The sequence below is a fragment of the Triturus cristatus genome, chromosome 8 (genome assembly GCF_964204655.1).
Source record: "Triturus cristatus chromosome 8, aTriCri1.1, whole genome shotgun sequence".
NCBI lineage: Eukaryota > Metazoa > Chordata > Amphibia > Caudata > Salamandridae > Triturus > Triturus cristatus.
In genome coordinates this window covers 306715351-306743044 of record NC_140591.1, presented here as the reverse complement: position 1 = coordinate 306743044, position 27694 = coordinate 306715351, and the positions used below count along the sequence as shown (strand labels likewise).

The following is a 27694-nucleotide window of genomic DNA, read 5'->3' as shown; positions in this document are numbered from 1 at the left end:
TTTAGCAACTCCTGTAAGGTTTGGATCCCTGGTATTTATATTCAGGTGATAATGTCTCCTGACATCCTTTAGGACAGTTAAAATACATTTGAACTGAGCCGGGATGGTGTTCTGCCCCATGGTATAAGATCCTCGCATGGGTATTTATATAGCGCCTACTACCACTGACGAGACGCTAAGGTGTTTAGTGCAGATATTTTCAGGGTTATATCTCGGAAGAAAATAGTGGACTGGACAAACAAAATAGTGCTTACCAACTTATGAAGGAGATAGTGTAACGCCACAAGTAAAAGATCGAGTCCTCATGGGAGGTAAGAAATGTCAACAGGGCGGTAGCACGGAGGGACCAACAAGCCTCATTATCAATCGGAAGCCAGCGTTTACCAAGGACAATGACACCAGTCAATCAAAAATATGGGCGGAGAGAAGACGAGGCTTCCACAGCATACTTGACTACTGCATGCCTCGCAAAGCGAGCAGTGTATGCGCGCTGCCGCTAGGCTTGACCTAAAAAGATCTTCAGAATCCTCCGGCTGAGGTACAATAAACTCTTTAGAACAGATGTATCCAATGCAGGTCCATAAGGGCATGATCCATGCCACATTTTCAGGCTATACTTATAGGGTACATTTGCATACAGTGAGCCTAAATAGAAATCATGTACATGTCCTGAAAAGATTTGTATGGATTCAGCCTTTATGCATCTGCACTGGGTAGTCATGCTTTGCGGGCCACAGTGTGGTATCCAGGCTGCTGCATTTTGAAATCCTCTTATCCTTCCGAGATTAACCTGTCAAGGAGATGGTGATAGAGTATTGTAGTAGTTAAGCATAGCCAAGTCAGTGCCCTGCAGGCAGGTTGACTTGAAACATGTTGGTAAAATACCAGGGATTTGTCATTTATGAGTAGACTTTGTTCATGTGTCTTGATGGCGATCTAATATTACTTTATAAGTTGGTCGGAACTGCAGCGATGAAATCTGTACCAAGACACAATGCTACTGAGTGAAACACTGCACGACAGCTCAAGCCTGTCTTAAGGTCACGTTCGGCTACGCACTGAATGACTTTCCTAGATAATGCAGACTTGGTTCAAGTTGGTTCTGAGCTATCGCTGCAGTCAAGAAATGCTCCCCTTGTGATAAACGGCCTCATTTTATTATTTCTTAATTGTTTTATATTGTGTTTTGAAGAAAATGTAGTCTTCTCATCTGTTGGATAGCAATAGATATCTTGAATATCCTCTTTAATAGATCGTTGCTCCATCTAAACTTACGGCTTCATGCTTCCTCCTATATTAACATATTTTTTTCAAAAATGTCATAATGACTTCCTAGTTGTGTTGACGAACATTTTATTACCTCGTGAAAAAAATTGTGCTTCCACTCAAAGCATTCTCTTATAGTTGAGCTTACAGGTATAATTACCAGTGTCAGGGCCACAATGGGTGAAGAAAACATCATCCAGCCCTGAATATATACCTCTTCTTAATGTAAACTAAGTGCGGTCTGCCACTTGGTTTATTTTGTAAGTCTTCCGTTTTCAATATGTCTTTTCGAGAATATAACTGTTCCTGTCTTCTGGCTACAAGCACTGAAGAGCAGAGTAAACCTCATTGTGGCAGTATTCATCTGCTATAGCAGGATCCAGATTAAACTCATAATCACCCATGCATTCCCACCTGCAAAATATCCAGAACCTGCACCCCAGGAAACACCACACCTTAGCATGGTGCAGTGGTTCAAGGTTTTTACTCAAATATATCGGTTCCATCACCAAAGATGAAAAGCGTCAACTTTGTAGACTTAGAAACATGTTTGCACTCTAAAGCATCAAATTGGTCTTCAAACATCGACTACAGAGGTCACGGAAACATGACTAGAGCCCATATTAAATCCTATGGACCAAATTATCACAAAAACAGTTACTGCTAAAGCTCTGCCTTATTGCTAAGACAGTGCAAAACGTTGAGAGAGCAGGGGGAAATCATTATATGATAGCTGTAGACAAGAGTCCAAAAACAATTAGTCATACTATTTAGCCATCAGAAGGAAAAGGAAAGTATATCATGACCTGCACTAAGAAAGGCCAGTACAGGATATTAGCGGGCCAAATCTGAGACTACAAATGTTCAACACCCTTGTGTTTAACAATAGGTCCAGACAAATCCAACGTTAAGTAAAAATAATCCTCTTAATCAGACAAAACCATAATCCAATCTAAAAACCTCTAAAAGACAAATTGGAACATGCAGTTGGTACTAAACCCAAGACTGATGTAAAAATAGATCACAAATCTCTCTCAACAAAGACCCTGGAGTCTTGTCAAACCACCCTACAAACATGGAAAATCACTACACTTTGCATAAGGTACTGCTTTGTTCTCTGTTGTGTGCAGTCTTAGGTCTTCTGTCAGTGTTCCAATGTAGGATTTATGTAATATAGAATGTTTTTGTCAGGGATTCCACCAGATCTGTTGGAGAGCAGATTAGTGCTGGGGCTTTCCTAATAATTGCTTCTTTCTGGTGGGGTGCTCCTACTTTACGTAATAATTTTAACTTATCTTAACAAACTTTCTTACGCTTGCATTCAAACATGTATGATCTGTCATCGTAACAGGCACTTGTGTGCCTATCACTCATAAAAAAACATCTCTCCCAAATGCTTATTCCTCACTAAATAATGACCAGTTTAAATCTATGCCCTTGTTAACCTTTCATCTCTCAAATGATGGACGGCATAGCTGAAAAAGAATTGCTGACATAAATAAGAACAAGTTTCTTGACCTTCTTACATTCAGGCAAAATAGAACCTTCAGCATGGTTAAAAATGGAAAATGCACCTTACGTATGACGTTACTTGTCAGCACTACTCCATGCTTAGTGGAATACAATAAAAAAAAAAAAGGAGCTCGATCAGTGGAAGGATACAAGCTATCCACTCAAAAGGATGATAACCAAGCTACACTGTTGGGGAACAAGGAAGGGACAAACACAAGAAGAGAAGAAAGGCCTTTAAATACGAACCATGCAGTTGAGAGTGAAAAGAAAGCCAACCAATAATGAGCAATGGGCTAAACATTAACCTACTGTCGTACTGTCCATAAGGGGTCTTTTGCAAATGGACACAAGCTGTTTGTAGACTACACCCAAAAAACCTAACTATTTGTTAGTGATCCCATTTAGATTTGAATTACTACCTTTGTCGTGTCCTTTCATAAAGTACCCAAATTCAACTCAATATTGTAATGACGATTTTATTATCTTAATGGTTAGATTACAGCAATGCGGTGTATTACAGCTCTGTCACCTTACCCACAATTACTAATGTCTGGAATCTGGGGAACCGGGTTAGAGTCTGGGCAAATCACTTAATCTCCCCGTGCCTAACAAAAATGAATGTGTCCTCATGTAACGCAACTGGTGCTATCTAAAGCGCTCTGATAACCGATACCGGGTCAAGTTTGCGCTATATAAAACTCTGAAAATAAAAAAGAAAGAGAGAGAGAAACGGCCAAAGGGAGTAAAGGGCCCTTCAAGCAAACTTTCGACAGGAAAGAGCCTGACAGCAGCAAGCGGAGTGCAGGCGGTCGGGTGGGCCCTTGACAAGTAAACCCAGAGGCACACTTTCTTTGCCACACATAGACCCCATAAGCTCCCACAGTAGTGCTCGAAGTCCAACTCCATATCCATGTAAATAAGAAGTTGGCATCTTGATTGGAGATGAGAAGGCAGTATGATCACCCAAGGGGACACAGGCTTGTACCAGAGAAGCAAAGAGTTCACAATGCAGTGCTCCTGTGAGACAGTGCAGGCCCGGTGACACAAAACCTAATGCTGTAGCTGTGAAGAATGTGATCCTTGATAGGCGCTCTTCACCCAGGCCTTGCTGGTGGCAGTCAATCAGGGCCGGCTTTAGGGCAGTGCGACTGGTGCGGCCGCGCTGGGTGCTGACCCGTGGAGGGGGCGCTGACCTTAGATGGGGGGCGCTGTGTTTACCAACAACTTATGATTGGAGAGATGAGGGTGAGGGGCACTTTTGCCTGGTGGTAGTGAGAGAATTCAAGAAGGCAGCCATGGGGTGGGGGCGCAAACAATTGTTGCACCGGGCGCCACCAGCTCTAAAGCCGGCCCTGCAGTCAATAGGTGGTTTATCAGGCTCCCTGTGCAGCAGGTGCACCCAGTGGGCTCAAAAGACTTAATAGCCATGTGTCACAGGTATGAGCTTACTATAAAGAAAATGGCCATGGAGAACTGATCAATCTGAGCCTTTGAATAAAACCCACTGTCCTTGGAACAATAGCACCCTCAGAGCGGGACCAGAAAACCTATCCAGAACAAAGGGAACCTCTTAAATAAATACAACTCGCATCCAACCTGCGTCATCCTGTAAGTAGAGAACCCCTCTCCCCTCAATGGAATAATGCATGAGTAGTAGTGCTCAAAACAAGGGACACCAGAGAAGGAATCTAATGTCATCAATAATAATGTTAATAATGATGTTAACCCTTACTCGGGACTTCTATAGGCAGAATCTAAAGTCGAGAAACAGGAGAAAAGCTAGACAAACTTAAGGTTAGAGCTAGCTCTTCCAAAGTCACAAATGCAGACTTCAGTTTTGAAGTGTAAGGATCTAGAAACTAGGTCCAGATGCCTGAACATGTGTGTCACTGGTCTAGCAGAAGGAGCAAACTTAGAAGCACATCGCAACAGCTTATTCTTTTTTATCATGGATGAGAAACACACCTAGATTCACATCAAAAGAGCAGGTCCTTGGGGAGATTGGAGAGCTTAGAGAAATAAACAGACCCAAAGACATACTCACCATGCTGCATAGCTGCAAAATAAAGGAATAAATTCTCCAAGCAGTCAGGAACAAATGCTCAAACCTGTATTGAAGACTCCTCACTACAAAGAACTGGTCATTTAATCTTTGTCATCGTAATGTAACTCTGCACAATAGGGCATTCCCCAGTTAGTAGATATGGGGTTTAATCCAGCAGATAAACTCTTTAGCTTACCTTATTTACTTACGCCTATTACCCCTCCTGGGGTGTAGGCCGTAAACCAGGACTCTCCAGCCATCTCTACAGGCACATAAACAAGGTAGTTGTCAGACGTATACCGACTATGCAAACCCTACTCTTTGTGTACCTAGAGTGTGTGTAGGTGTGAAGCCAAGAATCCCCCCCCCCAAGAGACGATCCAACCCCATTACTGGGTGGGAGAGAATATAGGACCCTGTCTTGGTCACGAACTGGTCACCCCTCACGGATGTCAGACCACTGCGTAGTGAAGCCTCCGCATGCAGGGGCCTTCGGTGTCAGCTGAAGTGCCTCCTCTACTAATTCTATGAGATGCTGATTATATATTAAAAAAAGCATCCTTGCGATGTACGTACCGATTAGCAATGTTTTGGATATGTAGATAGCCTTGTTGCCCCGCATATGAAGATAGAATGATATTTGTACATTCGTGCGTAGAGGCCTTGTACATGGCGTTCGAGGAGTTGCGATAATGTTATGTGAAGCCAGATGTGTAAACAGAAGTAGTTTCAGAGAAACTAATCCAACATTGTCATGCACGTGAATACGTGCAAAAGGTCCCAGCAGAAATATTATTGTGAAAATGGGGATAAAGTTAGAAATAAGCAGCTTCGCTACATGGGCTTATCCCGGGCATATAATATAAATCTTTAGCAAAGACAAAAACCTACTACAAATTAAATTATCCTCCACACACAATGGCAGCCACACCCACACTCTAGAGCTTGCTTGATATGAGCAATCTTCCGCAGTTGACCTTGCTCGCGATCTAGAAAGACAATGGATGATAAACACATTCTCCATCTGCATCTTTTGATTGCACATTTCTTCTCCTTTGCAACATATCACTATCCAAAACCCCTATAGTGGCAATCAAATCCTGCCAATCTTACTTCATTGTTCTAGCATTCTCCTGTAAAACCTGGTCCCTCTCCTAGCAGCTGATTCAGTATCCCAAACACACTGGTGTCACTTTGTTGTACCAACAATTCCCCCTGAAAAAACAACTCTCCTACAGTGATGTTCACTACCCTTCATTATTCCTGGTCAATGTTGCTCGGACAAAACTCCATGATGATGATTCAAGGAATTCTGTGCAGCAAGCCAAATCTCAAGGTGCTTCAAATGACTGTTCACAAACAAGCATTTGTCTCTGCACTCCAAGGTTGGAGGGGGTGTTTGGTGTGTTACACCCCTCTAACAATTGTATTCTCAAGTGGTTGGGTCCAAGTGCTCTCAGTTGGGTAGGAAGAGATTTCTTGGTTTCTTCTGCGATTTTTATATATGCACAAACTGATAAAAACTCCCTCCCTCACTTCTATCCTCCCTCCTTCTCGTTTTGAGTCTCCCTAGCTGGGAGATTTCTAGAGCCTAATGCCTAGATGCCAGTGGACGGAGTCAAACAAAGACACACAGCTTATCACTTCATAAGTGCGTAAGATAAATTATAATTTTGCCGTCAAACTGAACCCACCGATTGCTGTCAAAAGGGTAAAGAAAATGGAGTTGAGAAGCAAAAAATAGGAAATTGTAGAGTTTAGTGTGCTGCTGATCAAGGGAAGCAAGTAATGTGGCTTGGAGTTTTAACCATTGTGCAGCCAATGGCTATTCAGCAGTGGATGACAAAGTTATAATAAATAACTAAGGATGTCTGAAGGTAGGGAGTTTTACTTTTGGCAGTTATTTTGTTTTGGTGGTGCTTTGAAAGGTGGGTTTGATAGGAGGCCACTAGATTTGCCTGTCTTAACGTTAACGTTCAATTTAATTTGTAAGGCACATGCACCTGAGTCTTGAAATGATTCTGCATACAGTAATAGGGTGTGCAAAATTGAATTTTTCTCGGGCGCGATTTTGGAACCTTCCTGATTTTCACTCTTGAGGAAGGTTAGGAAGTTTCCCAGTTTAAGCTCGCCATTCCCTTTCAGCTCTAGGACTGTGGAAATTGCTGGATAAATATCAGTGCAATAAAATACAACAGGAAGTTTTCAGCTCATTGCAAGGTAGCTTTCACTGCAGCCAAGTTAATTTAACATTAAACAAACACATCCAAGATACAAAAGGTATGCATTATATTTCTGTACAAGTTTGCCTTTTGTGACAACCGTTGCTGCACAAGTCGCACTTTTTATTCCAATCCTGACAAGCATACAAGTTTGCATATTGATGAAGCTAGAAAGGTTTCTATAGGCTACTACGTAGGTTAAAACCACAATCTTTGGACATCCCTAAACAATAGTCTTTCCTGGATCCTGAAACAAGGCAGCACAGGAGATCATGTGTTGATTATGTTAACAAGTATGTGCACAGCGCTTTTCTGAATGCTGCATTCTATTTTTAAACGACATTTCAGTTGTTTATAATTCGAGGGTTTATATTTCATCCAGAGCTTTGTTCATAGTTCTTACAAACGGCGCTCTTGCAACTAAAACCTTCACACTACTTCCCAGCAGCTGCCAGGACTATCAGTCAGTACAAAAATTAAAATCATGACCGTAACCAAAGCATTGAAAACTGGTCAGTGCTTAGATTTCATCTTTGAATGACAAGCAGAGCTTGCACTAAGTGTCTCTCAACCCGTGCCACCTACGTTCCTATAGAATCTCCAGGATGCTTGGAGGTAGAGGTATAGAAGGCTACTCGCAAACACTCTTCCACACAGTCTTCATAGGCAGAAGTGCCAAGTCATTTGATTTATGTTACTGGATGAGTTTGTTACTTATGTGAGCATTCATGATTGCGTCATACACTTGAGACATTCCTAACGTTTTCTGCAATTTTGGAATATTTGTAATGTGAATTAGCAGTAAGCCTTAAGTAATGAAGTAATTAGTAGCAACCAGGCTGCAGCAGTAATGCAGCATTGGCCGAAGAATACATTGAGTAATGAGTGAAATGAAATGGAAGGAAGATGAGATTGTGGTTGTTGTGTACGTTACAAGCTGGAGACAAACAATTTATTTTACACGTAGCTATATATTATGTTCTTCTGTCTTTGAATACTGTCATTCCTTACATCGGTTTTGGCTTTGTTTTTGCCTAAAGGATGAAGGAGACGCCAGCGATGAGATGGCGGAGAAGCAGTCCATTCGAAAGCAGCGTTTTATGCAGTTTGCTTCCTTGGAATATGAAGGCGAATATTACATGACCCCAAGAGACTTCCTTCTGTCAGTGATGTTTGAGCATGTCAAACGTAAGTCTGGTTGTATGTACTGCATGTTACCATTGTCATGGTGTCTTCAACACTGTACTTGTAGAGGTGTCAAGCAATCTGTGCCTTCAGCTATAGCAGAAGGTATAGCCCATTTATTTTGGGCACGCCACAAACTCAATCAATCTTCGTGCTCGCTTAGTAGGAGTTACTTTTTAGGTCTGGCCTGAGCCAGCGCATGCGCTGCTCTGGCGAGACTTTTAGTAAGTGGGCTTCAGAAAATGCTACCACACGCTTTTGCTTGTGGCCTAGAGCTTGCGGTTATGCGCGCGGTTACAAGCGCAGCTGCCACCTGGCTTTTCTCTCGTCATGGTGCGTGCACATCGCACAGCACTCACCAGACGTGACGTTGCAGCTGCTTTCACTTTTGCCGCCGCGCGCGCGAACCACTTGCGTGCTTTTTTAAAATTTTCTTTTAACGTGCGTTCACACAACTCCCGGGCTTACTACTGAGCTCCCTAAACGTTGAGGGCCGCCACAGAACTCTAACTGCCCCAGAAAAAAAAGCATTGCCACGCTGCTAACGCCGCCGTACCCACTTTAACACAGCCTACTTATGCTAGCTATTCACCTCCGGTTCAGATATTACTGCTTTGTCAGTGAGTGCTTCACCTTACGTCATCCACCAGTAAAGTGCAAACGATTCCGAATCTCGTTGCCCCAGTCACTATCGTAGGACATTTAGGTGGGCAGTGTTTATGCTGAGTGGCACGTGCGAGCTCCTTGGTCAACATGCACTAGGATTGGTTGAGGTGCTGACAGTACTCCAATCCTAGGCCGCTTTACACATTACCAGTATTCCCTCCCACTCGACTACCAAAATTGTATTCAGCCAATGCCACGTGACCCGGAAGTACTCAGATTATAAACACATGTTTGTCAAAAGAGAGATAACAGACAACAGATTTAAATTTAGATTTACTGATAGTCTTTCTAATTAGCGGCCAGCGACTTTAGCCATAAGCAGAATGGACAATTGGAGCTGGTTGGTGCTGGCAGTGCTCATGGGCCTGAGCGTTCGTTGGACGGTCTCTCTAAACTCTTACTCTGGTGAGGCATTTATGCGATATGTGAGTTATGCCACCTCAGATAGAATTTGCTGCAGGACTGATACGGGCAAAATTCACTGCTTTCGTTCTTTTATAGGTGCCACGTTTTTTGTGTGCATGCGTTTCGGGTGTGCCAATGGAGTGATGCTTTCATGAGTCAAGCGCTATACTTAATTGGAATTAGTAATTCTGTTTGCTTGCATTCGGTTCGGGAACATGCAATTTTGTATCTAATTGGATTTTTATTTCTGGCTCACATTTGCCTTGCTGTTACGCGAGAAGCGGATCATGAAAACATCATAACTACAAATACTAGAATGCAAATGATAAAGTAATGACTCAAATACTACTTGCACTGAACGTAGGACCAGGGTGCACACCACTCCACTCCTCTTACGTTTCACCTTCTCTCTTTTCTATTCCGTTTCCCTTGTACCACCGTAACACCCACTCTTTCAAAACGCCTCTCCCCCTTAACCCTGATCTCCCGCCCCTCTTCTCTCTTCCTGATCTTGCTTCTCTTATTTTCGCTGTGTTTTTTTTTCTTCATATATACCTCTACCTCTCCATTCTGTTCCTAGAGTTTTCGCGCTCACTTTCAGCCCCACCGCCTTCACCTCCCCAACCTCGCACCACCCTCTCTCTCGTAGGCCTCAGCCCGTCTCCCTTTTCTTTCTCTCAATTACTACCAGTGCCACCCCCATCCCCGTACTCTCTGCTTCAATCACTCTCATATGTTTGGTGCCCAGATCTCACTCTGCCCTCCCTCTCCTTGTCTGACTCTGAACAATTTCACCCCTTCCAGCCGGCTCTCTTCCATTTTCGCGCCCTCCTTTCTCTTGTCGGGTTTTCACCTACCGGGTGCTTTAAATGGAAATACCGAAGTGCCAGTACTTTGTACCGGCCCATTTGAAGCACTGGGCCCTACCCAGCAGGTATCAGCGGCTTTCCAGCGAGACACTGTTTGACACTCCAAGTGACTTAGTGCAACAAGCATTGGCATAGCCAATAGGTCTCGCCTTTGGGACCTTTTAAGTGTTTAGCCATGCAACAGTTGTTGTTGCACCAAGAATATTGTGCTGCATAACTAAATACTTAGAAGGCCCCAAAAGCGAGACCTATTGGCTATGCTAATGCTTGTTTCTTTTTTTTAGCTGTCATTGGGTTTGGCACTGTTTGACCGGTGTTAAAGCAGTGGCACAATAGGAACAACAAAGTGGGAGACATTGAATGAGAATACAACAGAATATTAATAATGCTAAAAAATAAATAATTACCTTTAGGATCCAGCCCCAAATCCCCATGAAAGACCAACTCCAATTTCCACTTTCCGTGCCTCTTATGTTATCAATTCTGTCCATAATGTGTTGTGTTATGTTCTTTTCCAAATTCTCTATACCCATTACACAAGGGTCACCAATAATTGCGCAAACTCCACCACTCTTGGCTAACATAAACTCTACCACATATCTAGTCTGTTCCAAATACCCCTGCATGCTTTCTAACTAAGTAGTAATATGTATCAAGGCCGCCACTGTAGTGTTAGATAGAACTGCAATTTACATCCAAAACACTCTCTAGATTTCTCACCCCTGGCCATAGCAGTGCCACCCAAGGTAAATATAGGGTGTATCCAAATGTTATACCGTTGCTATAGCTGTTCTCTTCCAACTCTGTTACCCTTTCACACAATTATTTTGTTAGCGTCCTTTTTACCCATCTTGTTCTAGGTCGGACGTGTTTACTTGGAACCCCTAAAGGCAGTACCATTCCTAGAGCCACATCATCAGTACCATTGTAGACATTTCAATAAGTCCCATTGGACAGAAAGAAAAACCCTGGGTGGGCATATATCGGCCCTTTATCCACTGCACCATATCTGGAATTTGTTCCAGAAGTGCTTTTATCTGTTTCATTTACTAGGGAAAGGGTGCTTTTATACAGTATTGTCCCTGAACAATTGATGTACAAAGAAGTATCGGTAACGCTCACTATGGGGCAACAAGCAGCGTAATAACCAGCCTCTCGGGGTACTGTTAATTGTTAATAATGCCAACCCACGAGTGTTATATTCTGTTCTTCCATATAAAAATGATCACAATATGTGCTGTTATCACAGCCAGGGTAACCCTCACTCTGCGGATTCCGGTGGTACAGACATGGTCCAGGGTAACCAAATCAAACATTCCCTTTACCTCCGCAGTTAGAAATGGGGGTCTCTAGTTGGCAGAGGTAGGTACCTTTGTCCAAATAGGAACCCTTCCGTCTAGTTGGGATAAGGGAGTTACACTCCTAAAATAACCCATGCTCACCCCCTTGGTAGCTTGGCACGAGAAGTCAGGCTCATCTTCGAGGCAATGTGTAAAGCATTTGCACATAACCAACAGTCATACAGTGTAAGCACTACAAAAGGACTCCACACCAATTTAGAAAAATATCCAATATTTTTATATACTTAATACAAGACCAAAAACGATAAAAATCCACAATACAGAAATCTTCAGTTATCAAAATAACCTTGAAATAAAGTTCCATGAAGTTGATAGCTCTGTCCTCGGCTATCACGGCGTCATGAACAAACGGATCCAAACAGTTCTGGCTGATCGCAGCGTCTGGGGTCAGCTGTGGGGTCGGGGCGACCCGCAAAACAGTACCTTTAGAAATGTAGGGCATCGACTACCTCTTGTTGAGCTTCCGAAAGCACGGTGTCCGCAGGCGTCTGTTCTGGAGGGCGGTGCAGGAGTCGTTGGGCCCTCGAAGTCACATGCGTTGCAGACCGAACTCATTGTGGTTGAAGTCAGGAGCGCTGGCTTCGTCGGGTGTTGCGGTGCGAAGTGCAGTTGTGTGGCGTGCGATGCCCTCAAGTCGTGGAGCGAGCAGCGGCTCGATGGTGGCATCAGATGGCGTCATAGGTGTGACCAGGGTCGCGGTGCGAAGTGATGCGGTGCTCATCGCGGTGCTGGCAGGTCACGGAGCAAGCAGCAGCATCGTTGCTGAAACGCCGTCGTTGGCTGACGAACTGGTGTCGATGGCGCCGGCGTCAGTAGGCCAATGATGTGGTGCGGGATGAGGGCGATGCATTGTGTAGCTTTACGGGTGGTGCCCTCGAACCATGGTGCAGGCAGCGGCGTCTATGTTGGCGTGAAGCGGCGTCGGGGATACCAAGGCGGCGTCGTGAAGCATGGTGGTGCTGAGTGCGGTGCCCACAGGTCACGGTGCGAGCAGCGGCTCGGTGGTGGCGTTGCTGAGACCAGGGACGCACTGAAGCATTGCGGCGGTGCCTTCTGCTGTGCCTTCAGGACACGGAGTCTGCAGCAGCGTCGTAGACGGCATCGGGTTGCTTTTTCTTCTGTTGCAGCACAAAACACACAGTCCCCAGTGCTTGCGGGCAAGAGGAACTTGAAGTCTTTGCTGTTCCTGAGACTTCTTGAACAGGGGGCAAGCTCTACCTCAAGACCTTGGAGAAACTCACAAGACTAGATTGCAGAAAGTCCTGTCCAGTCCTTTCACTGCCCAAGACAGAAGCAGCCACTGCAGGCTAACACAGCAAAGCATCCAGCAAAGTGGTAGTTTCTCCTTACAGCTTCTCCAGCTCTTCTTCTTGGCAGTCTTCTTGGTCCAAAAGAGTTCTAAAGTTCAGGGGTTTGTGCCCCACTTTTTATAGCCCAAAATCCTTTGTCCTCTCAGGCAGAGTGTGTCTGTGCCCAGCCAGAACCAGTTCTGCCCTCTCTAGTGTGGCTTCCTGGCAGGAGGTGGAGACGGCATTGTCAGAAGCAGACCAGGCCCATTCAGGTGAAAGGAAATCTCCTCCCACAACTCTAAATGCAGCCCGGGTCTATTCAGCCCTTTCCTGACCCACCTAGAGTATCTGGAGCCATTGCTCCTCCCCAGCCCCTGTCATCCAAAACCCAGACAGTCAATCCACAACCCCAGCAGAGGCCTATTGGATGGATAAGCAAGAAAATACCTACGTTCTAAAAGTGGTATTTTCAAACACAGAATGTAAAAATAACCTTCACTAAAAGATGCATTGTTAGAGTTCAGGCATCCTAAACTTTATTTTTCTACCTAGTTCCCAGGGCCAGTTATGTTTATAAGATCTTATAAACAAACTCCCCATTCTGTCCTATGGGAACAGGTAGCCTTGCAATAGTGAAAACGAAATTGGCAGTCATTCACTATCAGGATATGCCCACACGCCAGGGCATGTCCTGCCTTTCACATACACTGCACCCTGCCCACAGGGGTACCTTGGACCTATCTTAGGGGTGACTGACCGGTAAGAAAAGGGAAGGTTAGGGCATGGCAAGTGGGTTCACTTGTCAAGTTGACATAGCAGTTACAAACTGCGTGCAGACTCTGCAGTGGCAAGTTGGAGTTACCTTTTCAGGGTTACTCATGTGGGTGGCATAATCAGTGCTGCAGGCCCAATAGTAGCATTTGATTTACAGTCCCTGGCACACTGAGTGCACTTTACTAAAGACTGACAAGTAAATCAAATATGCCAATCATGGAAACAACAATCAATAACACAATTTACACAGAGAGCATGTGCACTTTAGCAATGATCAGCAGTGGTAAAGTGCCCAGAATCCTAAAACCAACAACAGTGGGTCAGGAAAAAATAGGAGGAAGAAGCAAAAAGTTTGGGGAAAACCCTGCAATAAGGGCGATTTCCAACATCCGCAAACCGTGGTAGCCGAGTGTATGTGTAGTTAACAAGTGACAATGGGTATGCAGTCCAAAGGCTGGTGACAGATAGGATAGAATAGCAGGCTGTTCCCTTCCCAAAGAATCTCCTATGAGTTTTCACAAACACGTTATTTGTGGCAGCCCTTCTATTGTGTCTCGGGGGAAGGTGTTCACTCATGCTGAGTGTGGGTACACTAAGTGTATTTTCCAAGAACCATGATACCGGACATACTATTATTACCACCGTTACCAGAACAATAACACACACAATTTTACTTGGTGTTGACCAAATCGCACTGTGTCGTCTAGGGGCAAATGGCTGATCATCCTCATTAATTTGTCTACCAAAAGGATGCATAGTAGAACAAGAGAAGAAACGCAAAAGTGATAAGAAATGTAAGTGTTTCCAGTGTCCATCAGTTGGCGCTCTTGAGCGCCGGGGTTGGAGCTTGCTCTGTCCGAAGCTCTTTCCTAGTCTATCCCACGTCGATAAAGGTGGTATACTTTTCAAAGTATACTTTCCTGACTAATGTACAAATAACAAGAGCAAAGCAGATGCAGTGTTTTTTATTTATTCCACTCCCTCGTTGGTACTGCTACTGTGCACTTTCCTACCTTGTGCAGTCCATACCTAGTCTTTCTTTTTCCTGGACTCTGTGGTCCTCAGCCAAGGACGCAAGTTGTACCTGGCAGTTCCAGGCGCTGTGTGATCACTGAATAGAGGCTCCTGGACAGCTCGTATTTCTGGTTGGACATCCTCATTCAAAACGTCGTCGTTCTCTGTATGTTTGTGTCCAAACCAACTTTGCATCTCTTAAAGGCATGAATCTGGGCACCTGATCACGTTCAACGTCTCCTATTCCCTCCTTGACCCATGGGTCGTAAAGGCAATGGCAAAGGTATTCTTTTGCAGTGGGTCGCATGGGCCCGGTTCTTTCGACCAGCAACCTTTACAGCCGTCTATGTGGCCAGAAGGACTTGCTCAGGACCTTTCCATCTGGGTTCCAGATTTTTCTTCCTCTGGAAGTTGCCGATTAAGACAAAGTCACCAGGCTGAATACTGTGGCCAGGACCCTCTGGCTTAGGAGGTAAGGTGTCTTGCACCTTGATTACATTTCTGTTAACTACCCAAGGTAATCAAGCAATAAAGGATATTCAATATCTGAAAACTTCTTCGGCCTTGGGACCCCCAAGATATTTGCTGGGTGGCCGAAGACAATCTCATTAAGGGATAAGCCTGTTCTAGAATGTGCTGTAGTCCCAGTGGACAAAAGAACCAAAGGAAGAGCATCTGGCCATTGCAATCCTGTTGTCTCCTGAATTTTTGCCAATTTCAATTTCAGTGTGCCGTTAAATTTCTCAACCAACCCCGCTGACTGCGGGTGATTGGCTGCATGGAATTTCTGTTTAATGTGCAGACCTTCACATATTAGCCTAATCACTTTCCCATTAAAATGAGAGCCATTGGACCGGCAAAGATGGCCGCAGCCTAAGGGAGCTCCGGCGACCGCCAGATATTCCCCGTTAATCCGGCCACTTATCCGGCATCACCGTCGTTAAGGTACGACGACGGGAGCACAGTGAGACCTTGAGAGGCCGCAGCTGAAGTTTCGGCCCGAAAATTACAACCGGAGCCGCTGGAGTTGTGGGGTCGGATCCGGGGCCTGGATAGGAGGCCTGAGCCGGGGCCTCGAGTGGCCTGGTACCCGCCTATGAGGGAGGCGAGATCCGCGATGCGCGTGCAGACCCTGAAGGGATCGGAGACGCTCAACGTGAAGACACAGTGACCTGAGAGCGGAACGGCCCGAAACAACGCCGACACTGCGGTACAGCGTGATTGAAGTCCGGAGCGGCTGGGAGACTGGAGCGGACGCCGCTGAACACCGCTGTGGCAGGGGGGGCTGCTGGACATGAACTTGAGCTGCACTTGGGAAAGAATAGGCGCTGGGGCTGAGGACTGACAAGAGTGCTGTGGTGGGTGCGCTGCCCTTGACAAATCGGCACGGGTGGAGCGCGAGGACCCCCATCGGCTGCAAGATCGCCGAAGCGCCCCACGGCAGGCTCGGTGGGGCGGCCATAAACGAAACAGAAGGGTGGAGGTGCAGAGAGGGCGCCCCGGCAACGCCAGCCCCCCTCAAAACTCGGCGTCCGGCGCAGCTGAAAGAACCTGAGGGCCGCACACGAAGGCCAGCACGGTACAGTGGGACTAAGTCACATTCCCGGAATGAAAGTGGGTTCTGCTGGAGGTGGACTTGGCGACAAGACCACGAGGGCGGGCCACTGCCCAATTCAATAACCAGGTCAGTCCCGCGTAGGAAGCGCGGCAGCCTCTTCCGCCCGGGACGCCTTCCGAGTGCTGGCGCAGCGGGAAACCCGACAGGCCGCACGTGGGGCAACAGCCTTGTGGCAGGCAGCGGCGATTACCGACTGCGTCTGAGCACATCCTGGTGAAATGGGTGGCAAGGGCCCACGCACGAACGCCCAGGGCATACTGGAGAAGTACGCCTACGCAAAAGACACAACGACGGTCGGGCCTACCAAAGAGGTGCACGCAGCGAACCGGGGGGAGACGAGCAAGGTGACGCTTGAAGACATTATGGCCGCGCTTTCTCAGGTTCAGTCTACAGTGGCCACCATATCAACCGAGGTGTCTTTTCTGAGGGCCGACTTTCAAAGGATGGCGGCCAGAGTCACGGAGGTGGAGCAAACAACGAAATCCCTGGTCAGGGATACCACAGCGCTGATTAAGAGGGTGGCACACCTTGAGGCTGAGAACAAAACTATGGCGGCGAAGCTCAACGATCAGGAAGGGCGCTCCCTCCGCAATAACGTTGGCCCAATACCAATACCAATACCAATACGGGTGCACAATTCGTGCATCTCCTTTTTTCCGGACTTCACGGATGTGGTCACTAAGCGCCGCAGAAGCTTCATTGAGATAAAAAGGGATCTCCAAAGTAAGGGCCTGGCGTACTCAATGCTATTTCCGGCGTAGCTGATGGAAAAACATGGTTCTTTGATCGTCCGGAACAGACGCGAGAGGGAGGCGCGGCGCGGGCGGCAGAGACGGAGTACTGAGAGGAGACACCAGGGTTTGAACATACTGGCGTGCGCAGAGATAGAATATGGTGGTAGTGTGCTGCTGCCCGAGTTGATGGTAGGGGGGGGGTCCTCCATGATCTTCCACATGTGATAAGCATGCGGACGAGGATCTACCGATGAAGGGTCAAATATGACGGCCTCAGACCGGTCGCAATGAACACTGGCTCTAAGTTGGGGTGGCGGGTAGTTGTAAGTCCGTCTAGCAGGGAGGCAGGGTGGGGGGTGGAAGGTGGGGTGTTAATGTTGAGGTTTGGTTTTATGTTTTTAAGCTGTGTATGTAGGCACTTGGTACTGATATGTCCTCACATGAGAATGGTAAAGACTCCTGGCAAAACTAGCCGGCCCCTGGAGAGTAAGTTGGGATCGGTATGGCAATGTCGCACTCGCAGTTGATTGCGCAAGGGCAAGGGGCGGGTAACAAGGTTCGCACCCTTACACTGATGACGTGGAATGTACGGGGCCTGGGGGGTAAAATCAAGAGGGGGCTGGTGCTGCAGTGTATTAAACGTAGCTCCCCGGCTATAGTCCTGCTGCAGGAAACGCATCTCACGGGAAATACATGCAAGGCGATGGATAGATGGGGGTTCAGGATGGTGGTACACTCAGTTTACGTCAGGATCTAGGGGAGTGGGTATCTTGATACGTAAACAATCGCCGCTAATAATACACAAGACAAAGATGGACACAAATGGCCGCTTTGCGGCGCTGGTGAGACAGTGGGAGGGGCATCCCGTCAACATTGTGTCGGTCTATGTCCCCCCTGCGCTACAGACCGTTACGCTTCCGGCTCTGAGTGAGTTCCTCCTTGATCTCCCAGAGAGGGAGCTGTTGATTGGAGGGGACTTTAACGACGTGGTGGACGGAGATATGGATCGGCAGCCGGTGAGGGAGCGGGCGGGGGGGGGGGGGACGCGGCTCGGGGAGTTTCTGGAGGCAATGGGGCTGGTGGACGCCTGGCGTCATCGACACCCCTCGGAGCGTCAGTTCACTTTCCACTCTGCGGCACATAACAGTTTGTCAAGGATAGACCACTTTGTGGCCTCCCCGGAAAGCCTCAGACACGTAGACTTAGTGGACATTAAGCCCAGAGGTATATCAGATCACTCACCAGTGGTATTAACGTACACGTATCGTCAGGGGGGACGGCAGCGAATATTCCCCATATTTCCGGGCTACCTGAAAGTTCCCGGGATTATGAAATCCATAAGCAAATCCACAAAGCACTATTTCAAGGAAAATGCCGGGTCGGTTGGCTCCCCGTCCACCCTCTGGGAGGCCTATAAAACTGTGCTCCGAGGGCACGCAATCTCCGCGATATCGGGCCATAAGCGTGAACAGCGGAGGGAACTAGATGCCTTGGAATCAGACCTCCAAGAGGCAGACACAAGGTATTCTCGAGACCCAACTCCCGATGCGGCCTGCACCCTGCGCCACCAACAACAATTGTATAGGGAACACCTGAAGGGGGTGACTACGCTTGGCCTGTCAGCCACACAACATAAAATATACGAGGCTGGTGATAAGGCAGGGAAGTTGTTAGCGTGGCTCGATAAAAAGGAGAGATAGGAAATGGATTGCACAGATCAGACTGGCGGATAGCACGCTGAGCGCTGAATCACGAGCCATCGTCCACAGGTTGGCACAACACATTCAGCAGGTGTACATGTCACAATCAGCGATGACACTGGATGAAGCGCTGACCTATATCAAGGATATAGCGATGCCCAAGCTCGCCCCTGAGGCAGCCCTCACACTGGAGGCGGATCTGACGGCGGAAGAGCTCCAGGTAGCGATCGACTCCTTGCAGACGGGAAAGGCGTTGGGACCGAATGGATTCCCCGTAGAGCTTCACAAGAAGCTGGCAGGGGCACTGGCCCCACACTTACTGACCATGTACTGTGATAGTTTGACTAAGGGAGAACTCCCACGGGATCAGCGTGTGGCCACGATAGTGGCGATCCCGAAGCCAGGGAAGCCCCCAGAGGAGTGCACATCCTACCGCCCCATTTCCCTCATTAATGCGGAGGCTAAAATATTAGCGAAGGTCCTGGCGCTACGGCTTACTCCGCATCTCACGACCCTGGTTCACCCGGATCAATCGGGGTTTATACCTAATAGGAACACGGCGTTGAATCTGAGGCGATTGCATGGAGTGATGGCCCGTGTGCCTTATCTTCAGGAACCGGCAGTTATCCTCTCACTGGACGCCCGTATGGCGTTCGATATGGTGGAGTGGCCCTTCCTATTTGCGGTGCTCGCGCATTTGGGATTTGGCCCGCGGTTTTGTGCGTGGGTGCGCCTACTCTACACAAAGCCGCTGGCCCACGTAGCAGCTAACGGCCACATATCCAAGGACTTCCCACTGTCTCGAGGCACGCGTCAGGGTTGTCCGCTGTCACCGTTGCTGTTTGCGCTAGTGCTTGAGCCACTGGCGGCATGGATCAGGTGGCAACCGCAGATACGCGGACTGCGATGGACAGCGGACTGGGAAGATCGCATATCGCTCTATGCGGATGATGTTCTGCTTTACCTGGCCTCACCCAGACGCTCCATCCTGGTACTTCTCAAATTATTTGAACAATTTGGTCGCGCATCAGGGTACACTATTAATTGGTCCAAATCAATACTATTTGTGCTACGGGGCCTGCCGCCGCAACTCCCGGGAGATTGTCCACTGCAGCTCTCGGTGGCGGGATTTCGATATTTGGGAATCTATATTACAGCAGATCCCGATGAATTTCTTAAGCACAATCTCATGCCACCCCTGGAACGCCTTAGAAGAGACGCCGCCCACTGGGGGACGCTCCCCCTAACGCTGCTGGGGAAGGCAGCCCTTTTTAAGATGATGGCACTGCCCCGATTACTATATGCCCTCAAACGCGCCGTACCCGGTGCTGCCCACATACTTTAAACGCATTGCGGCTCAGGTCACGGGGCTCCTGTGGAGGATCAAACCGGCACGCATCGCGCAACGCAAGCTAAATAACGGGTGGTTTGACAGGGGCATTGCGCTACCAAACATCCAGCTCTATTACTGGGCGGCGCATTTGAAAGTCATTAATCAATGGGTGCATGCTCCGCAGACGAATCCCGCTTATAAGGCAGATAGATATGGGTTCGGGGCTGAAGGCATGCTGTTAGCACTTTATAACACAAAGCGTACACCACGGCTACTCGGACCCACTCAACAGACGATAAACATCTGGCATGAAGCGCACAGAAAGCTGGGATGGGCAGGACAAATAACACAGCTCACCCCTCTGTGGGTGACCCGAAGGCTGGGTAACTTGGGGCATTGCAAGGGCTTTGACAAGTGGGATGCAATTGGAATATCAACAGTGGGTGATTTGTGGCACAAGGGAGGGATCGCCATGTTCGAGCATCTCAGGGCGCAATTTGACCTGGCGCCCACTGAGCACTTTAGATACCTTCAGATTCGGCATGCGCTGCAGGTGGCCATACCACCCGGCTTGAAGGTCCCGGAGGCCACCCCCTTGGAAGATAGGCTTCTGACAGATTGTATGTATAAGCGCGCCATTTCCTTCACAAAAAGCTAGTAAACAACCTCCCCGACCCTCATGAGGTGCTCAGGGGAAAATGGGAGCGAGAGGTTGGCGATTTCGAGGACCATGAATGGTGGGAGGCGTTGGCATCACCGCAGGAGGTGGGGATACCGTCTAGGATAAAACTGGTGCAACTAAAAATCTTACATAGAACTTATTATACTAGACGCATCTTATGCACAATAGGGTCGGCGTCGCATCCGTACTGCCTGAGACGCTGCGGGGAGGAGGGCACCTTCCTCCATACCTTATGGGAATGCCCCAAGATAATGGAGTATTGGGTAAAAGTGATGAGGACCATATCGCAAGTGGTGGAAGTATCATTGACGCTCGAGCCGCGAAGATGCATTTTAAACATATGGGAGCCGAATGACCTCACGCGCCCAGCACAGGAATGGGCAACAGTGGGAATACTGGTGGCAAAGCGCAACATTGCACAAAAGTGGGGAGGGCAGGAAACACCATCACTGGCCGCATGGTGTGGAGATCTCGATTTGGCTATGGTGGCAGAAAAAGCGGTGTTTATAAATCGGGGCTGTCCGGGGAAGTGGACCACGATATGGGGGGCATGGAATAAATACAGGGGATACATTTGTGAACCTCCAGAACCCGAAGCAGAGGAGGACTTAGATGATGAAAGTGGAGAAGACGGATGTACGACTTTATAAAACCAAGTGTTATCATTTTCATTACTGTCAGGAAATGGTTTATATGTATGTGTATCGATATGTTTAAAAAAATAAAAAAATGAGAGCCATTGTCACTCTAAATAACTCTGGGCATTCAGAAACATGGAAAGAACTCTTTGATGAGCACCTTCGCGGTTGTGGTAGCCATATTATCTTCAGTGGGGTCAGCCTTGACCCATTTACTGAACTCAAATATGACCACTAGGGCGTACTTGAGATTGTTACAACATTCTAGCTCAATGAAATCCATTTGAAAGACTTTGAAGAGGAATGTAGGTTGTGCAAAGTTACCAGATGGTGTTGGGGGTACCTTTCCCTGGATTGTGCATCAAACAAATCATCCAATTTTTCACTAAATGGGCAGCTGTTTCGGAAACATTGCCATTACTCCAAACTGGGGCCAATGGTTTACAAATACCTTTTGCACTGATATGGGCTGGGCCATGAGCCATGCTAACCTCAGGGAGTACGTATGCATCAGGTAACATCCATTTCTGTTTTCCGGACAAATCAATCCAACATCCTTCTTCATCTAAACGTGCTTTACTCTCTTGCCACACAGCTAATTATTTTATTGTGGCCTCGCTTTGTATCTCTTTCACACACTCAACTGTGTTTTCATACATAGCGTTCTCGGGAACCCATCTGGATGGGCCTGCAACAAACATTCTCTTCATCTTATTCTGAGCCGTCTCTTTGGCCGTCTGTTCAGCGAACGCATTCCTTCTATCTACATCATCTGTCACTTTCTTGTGGGCACTGCACTTTACAATAGCCATTTTCTTAGGAAGTGTTAGTGTTGAAAGCAGTTGTGATATCAAATGTCCATGTTGTATCTTAGTACCATGCGAGGTAAGAAACCCTCTCTCTGCGCAAAAGTGCCCAAAGTTGTGCGCAACCCCAAATGCATACTGACTGTCTATGTAAATATTGACAACTAACCAATCGCTCGATTCACAAGCTCGTATAAGGGCAACAAGTTCTACTGCCTGGGCAGATTGATAGGGGATCTGTGATGTCTACCACTGTGCACAATATAGTGATAGCATAAGCTGCGGTGGTAGCGCCATCTGGTAATTTAAAACAAGAGCCTTCGACATATAGTTCTCCTTAGGGATCAGATAAGAGAACATCAGTCCGGTCTACCCATCCTTTCATCTCTTCCTCTGTTTGGAAAATACAATCATGTTTGTCAACTGCATCATTCTCGGAAGGGAGGGGTAGTAACGTGGCTGGATTCAGAGTAGCACATCTTTTAATCGTAATATGCTTGGCAAACAATGTCAATTCGTAGCCAGTAAGACGTGCACTGGTGAGGTGCTGTGTCTTTGTTTTATTCAAAAGTGTGTCCACAGTATGGGTGTCACCCGGCAGGTGACGAAAACGCAACAGCCAGCCCATTTCTATATGCCTGGCCTGGAAGTCAGGCATCTGGGCGGAGTCCCGCTATTACATACGGCCCGGAACCACAAGAGGCCAGAAGATCACGCTGGCCGTCGTCGGAGAGGGAAGCCGAAGATGGAGAGGCAAGATGCGCAACAGTAAGGGAGCCGATCCGAAGAGGAACCTCGGGAGGAAGAATGGAGATGAGCGACGCCGAGCAATCCTGTCCTGTTCAGAGGGGAAGAAGAATCCTGAACCAAAGAGGAGCAATCTCGCCTCCAGCTGACGAGGGATACCTGGCGCGTCCCGGGGGGGCGTGGCTTCGTCAGGTGTATGCCCGTTTTTTTCAATACACTGAAAAATAAGAAGAAAGAGAGGGGGGTAGGGTGCAGGTTGGAGCATAATGGGAAGAAAAGAGAAGGAAAAGAAGAAAAGAGAAGGGGACAAGGGCAATAGGCTACAAAGAAAAGAGTGATGCCTAAAAGAAAAGAACAAAAGCAAAGAAAGAGACAAGACCGAATCCTAGAAAGAAAAGGGAAGAGAGAAAATAAAGAAGGCACTTACCTGTAGAAGAAAAAGGGAAAGAGAGTGCCCGAGATAGTTGTGCTTCCTTACCCCTTCCCTAGTGTAAAAACAACACAAAGAAAACAAAGAAGCAGGTGAGTTTCTGCCCTTGTTTCTGGTTTTAACGAGGGTGCTGTAGGGGAGAGCCTCCGGTGAGCCTGAAAGAGATGAAGACGCATAAGGACGTCAAGAAGGACTGGGTTGTTTCACATATAAAGAGCTGTCAATTCTGAATAAAGGAATGTAAACTCACCTTGAGATCGCTGTGGACTCTCTTCTAACGTCCATCCTAACAATTGGTCATAAAGTGGTGGAGAATGCGGGCAGCGTAGCCCTCTATTGAAACAAATGGAAGCCCTAATTGAGCTTCTCGTGCAAGGACAGCGAAAACTCGAGTGGGCTGTGGAACACCAAATGACTTCTGCCGAGGCTGACCGAGAGCTACTTCGGGATCCACTAAAAGCTCAGATGGACCAGTTGGCTAAACTAGCTCAGGAACAGGTACAAGCGACCACAGGCCCAACGACATACAAAACTATCCCACACAATGCCCCGATGGTGACCCTACAAAAATTATTGCCTAATGACGACCTTGATGCTTTTTTAACCAATTTCGAGCGTACGGCGAGAGTGTGTGCTTGCCCCTGGAAAGATGGCCTTTTTATCTTGCTCCCTTGTTGTCTGGATACGCCCAGGCAGCTTATCAAACTGCCAACCCTCAGGGAACTGCTACTTTTGATGAAGTAAAGAGAATACTGCTAGACCAAGCGGGTCTGGACGAAGAAGCGTACCGATTGATGTTCAGACAAGAGAGGGGCAAGCCAGGGGATACCCCTAATGTTCTGTATTTCAAGTTGAGAACAGCTGTTGATAAGTGGCTAAAACCACATGACCATACAAAAGAGGAAATTGTGGATAAAATATGTTTGGAACAGTTTATAGAGGCTCTCCCCATCAGACTCAACAATGGCTTCGACAGCATTCAGGACTCAATAGCGAACAAGCTGTTGAAATGGCCACCTCATTCTCACGGGTTCAGCCCTGTCAATCCTCCCACGAGGTAGAAAAACCCCACAAAACTAATCCCAGACTTGCTAACCAACCATCCAAACGGAAACAAAACAGAACACTCATCGAAAGTAGAAGAGCCAACCAGAAAAAAACAGATCTCCAACTTCCATCCGGTCCCCAATGCTTTGAATATGGCGAGTGGGGCCACATTGCCCGTTTTTGTAAAAATAAAAAAGCATCAGAGGAACAAATGGAGATTTATTATGCCCCAAACCCCGTTTATTATACCCAGGAGATGGGTCCTGTGTTCCTTGTAAGTGTATGGATTAACCTAAAACCAACAATTGCGTTGTTAGATTCCGGTTGCAAACAATCCATTGTAAGGGCAGACCTTATAGAACCATGCCAGATCCTACCCGAAAAGAACGTACATATTAGATGTGTGCATGGGGATGTTAAACAGTATCCCATGGTCAGATTGGAAATGTTCATACTCTATAAGTCCACCATTGTAGAAGTAGAGGTACTTCCGAGTTTACCTGACGATCTGATTATAGGGTCTGTTAACCCTCAATTCATAGAAATGTTTTATACCGTGTTGTCTCAGTTACAAGAAAAACAAGGTGTAATACCCAAAAACGCCCTTCTAGACCCTGAACCCTGGGTGACTGTAACTTTTGTTTCACTCAGGTGAAAGATGTGCTCTTAAAACCAATATGGGAAAAAGCTTGACAAAATAGTACCCAAGTGTTTCCCCACTTTCAGATAAAGAACGGTCTTTTGTATCGGATCCCGGACCCACGGATCCTCCTCAGCTGCTGGTACCCAATGAGTTCCAAGAACAGATAATGTTCTATGCTCACTCCCATTTATTTGCTGGACACCGGGGTCCCGAGAAAACAACCAAAGACAATTTCTACTGGCCTGGTATATTTGCTAAAAAAAAAAAAGTATTGTTCAGAATGTGAGGTCTGTCAAAAGAAAAACCCATACTTACCTCCTAAAGCCCCTCCTTCAAGCCCTACCAATAATGGGTACCCCCTTTGAGAGAATAGGGCTAGACCTTATAGGTCCACTGCCAAAAACTAATAAAGGATGTCAATATGCTCTTGTCATATTTGAGTATGCCACCCATTATCCAGAAGCCTTCCCTCTTCGCACCCCTGACAGCAAAACCATCGCAAGACATCTGATAGTTATTTTCCTGTGTTGGAATCCCAAAGGCGATACTAACAGACCGAGGTACTCATTTTGTATCATGAGTCACTATGTAAACCATTGAGTATCACACATTTAAAAACCTCCGTATATCACCCTCAGACAGATGGACTGGTGAAAGATATAACGGTTCCCTCAAATTGCTTCTTAAAAAAATGTTGTTGCGAGAAGGAAGACGATGGGACCAAATGCTTCCACTAGCTCTTTTTGTAATAAGAAGCCAATATCAGAGTAGCTTAGGCTGTTCTTCTTTTGAATTGCTTTATGGCTGAAAATCCTGAACCCTTTTAGAAATCACTAGGGAGGCCTTGGAGAGCGACAAACAGCCTAAAGCAGATAACTTGTTAAAATACACCCAGCAATTAAATTCCCATATCGGGGAAACTCCAAGAGTTAGCGACAAAGAACTTAGAGAAGAGGAAAAAAACTAAAAAAACGACTATACGGCCGGGGAAAAAGATTACGAGTATACCAGCTAGGAGACTGGGTTTTGGTACTCTTGCCTACCTCATCCCTTAAGATAAAGTCAGAGTGGAAGGGGCCCTATAAAATCATAGACAGGGTTGGTAACCTTTCTTATAAATTACAAATGGGAAGACATCGGGAACAGACCTTCCATATAAACCTCTTAAAGTGGCTTGGTCATTTACCTCAGGGCATACACCTAGCGTGCCTAGAGCCTGGTCTTCCATCTACCTTAGATCAGCTAAACATATATGATGATCTTTCCGACAAACAAAAAGAGGACCTAAACTAACTGTTACAATAGTTTAAATGAATCTTTTCAGACAGCCCCGGGAAGACTCACCTCGCTCAACACTCCATTCAAACTCCAGAAGTGAGTGTGGTAAAACAAAGACCCTATCGCATTCCCGCAGCTAGAAGAAAGGTAGTACAGGCAGAAATAGAACAGATGTTAAAGATGAAAGTGATAGAACCCTCCCAGAGCAACTGGTCCTCCCCCATTGTGTTAATACCTAAACCGATGGCAGTATAAGGTTTTGCATCGATTTCCGGGCAGTCAACAAAATCTGCAAACTAGATGCCTATCCCCTCCCAAGGGTCGGTGAGTTAGTTGAGGGAATAAGAGACGCCAGGTATATCACCACGATCGACCTTATAAGTTACTGGCAGGTTACCTTAAGAGAAGAAGATAAAGAGAAAACTGCCTTCTCCACACCATTTGGTCTGTTTCAGTTTACAGTGCTCCCTTTTGGACTCCATGGGGCTCCTTCTACTTTTCAAAGGCTAATGAATATCATTCTTAGAACCCATCTCAAATACTCCTCTGCCTACTTAGACGACATCATAATATTCAGCCGTTCCTGGGACGACCATTTAAAACACCTACGCTCCATCCTAACAGACCCAGAAAGGGCCAACTTGCATGTAAACGCAAAGAAATCAAGAGTAGAATACACCAAAGTCAGATATTTGGGCTACTTACTGGGTAATGGGCTAATTGAACCCCAAACCGAGAAAATCAAGGCCATCACCGAAATACCCTTCCCAAACAACAAAAGAGCATTCCGATCCTTCCTAGGGTTGGTAGGATATTATCGTAGGATCATCCCTCAGTTCTCCATCTTAGCAGCCCCTTTGACCGATCTACTAAAAAAGGAGACCTCTAAAACGGAGTTTCAAAGACCTACAAAAGAAGCCCTAGAAGCTTTTCGTTCCCTAAAAGAGAGCAGCACTTCTTCGCCGGTTCTCGTTGCGCCAGACTTCAATAAAACCTTCATTTTACAAACGGTTGCCTCCAATGTAGGCATTGGAGCTGTACTCGCTCAAAAAGATAATGGAGTAGAAAAACCAATCTTATACATCATTAGAAAGTGGTCCCTCATGAAGCTGCCTACTCCACTAACGAAAAGGAGTGCTTGGCCATTAAATGGGTATTAAAAAAACTCTGGTATTATCTTTAGGGTAAACCTTTTGTGCTATATACAGACCATGCACCCCTCACGTGGCTAAGCAAAAACAAAGAAAATAACCCCAGAGTACTTAGGTGGTTTCTCTTGTTACAGTCTTTCCAGTTTAATGTACTTCGTAAATCAGGAAAAAACCTTATAGGGCCAAACTTCTGTCACGTTTTCCCCTTTTTCCCGATCAGGAAAATCCAGGGTTGGTGATCTGTCACCCGGCAGGTGACAAACGCAATAGCCAGCTCATT

General features: G+C 46.6%; 1 protein-coding gene across 1 annotated transcript in view; it reads left to right on the top strand.

The window, feature by feature from the left end:
• Nucleotides 1-27694, top strand: part of MICU2 (mitochondrial calcium uptake 2) — a 1314791-nt gene that overhangs the window by 547141 nt on the left and 739956 nt on the right. The window contains exon 2 of the mRNA XM_085621585.1: nucleotides 8085-8232. Coding sequence (XP_085477711.1) covers nucleotides 8085-8232 — 148 coding nt within the window. The remainder of the gene's footprint in view (nucleotides 1-8084; nucleotides 8233-27694) is intronic.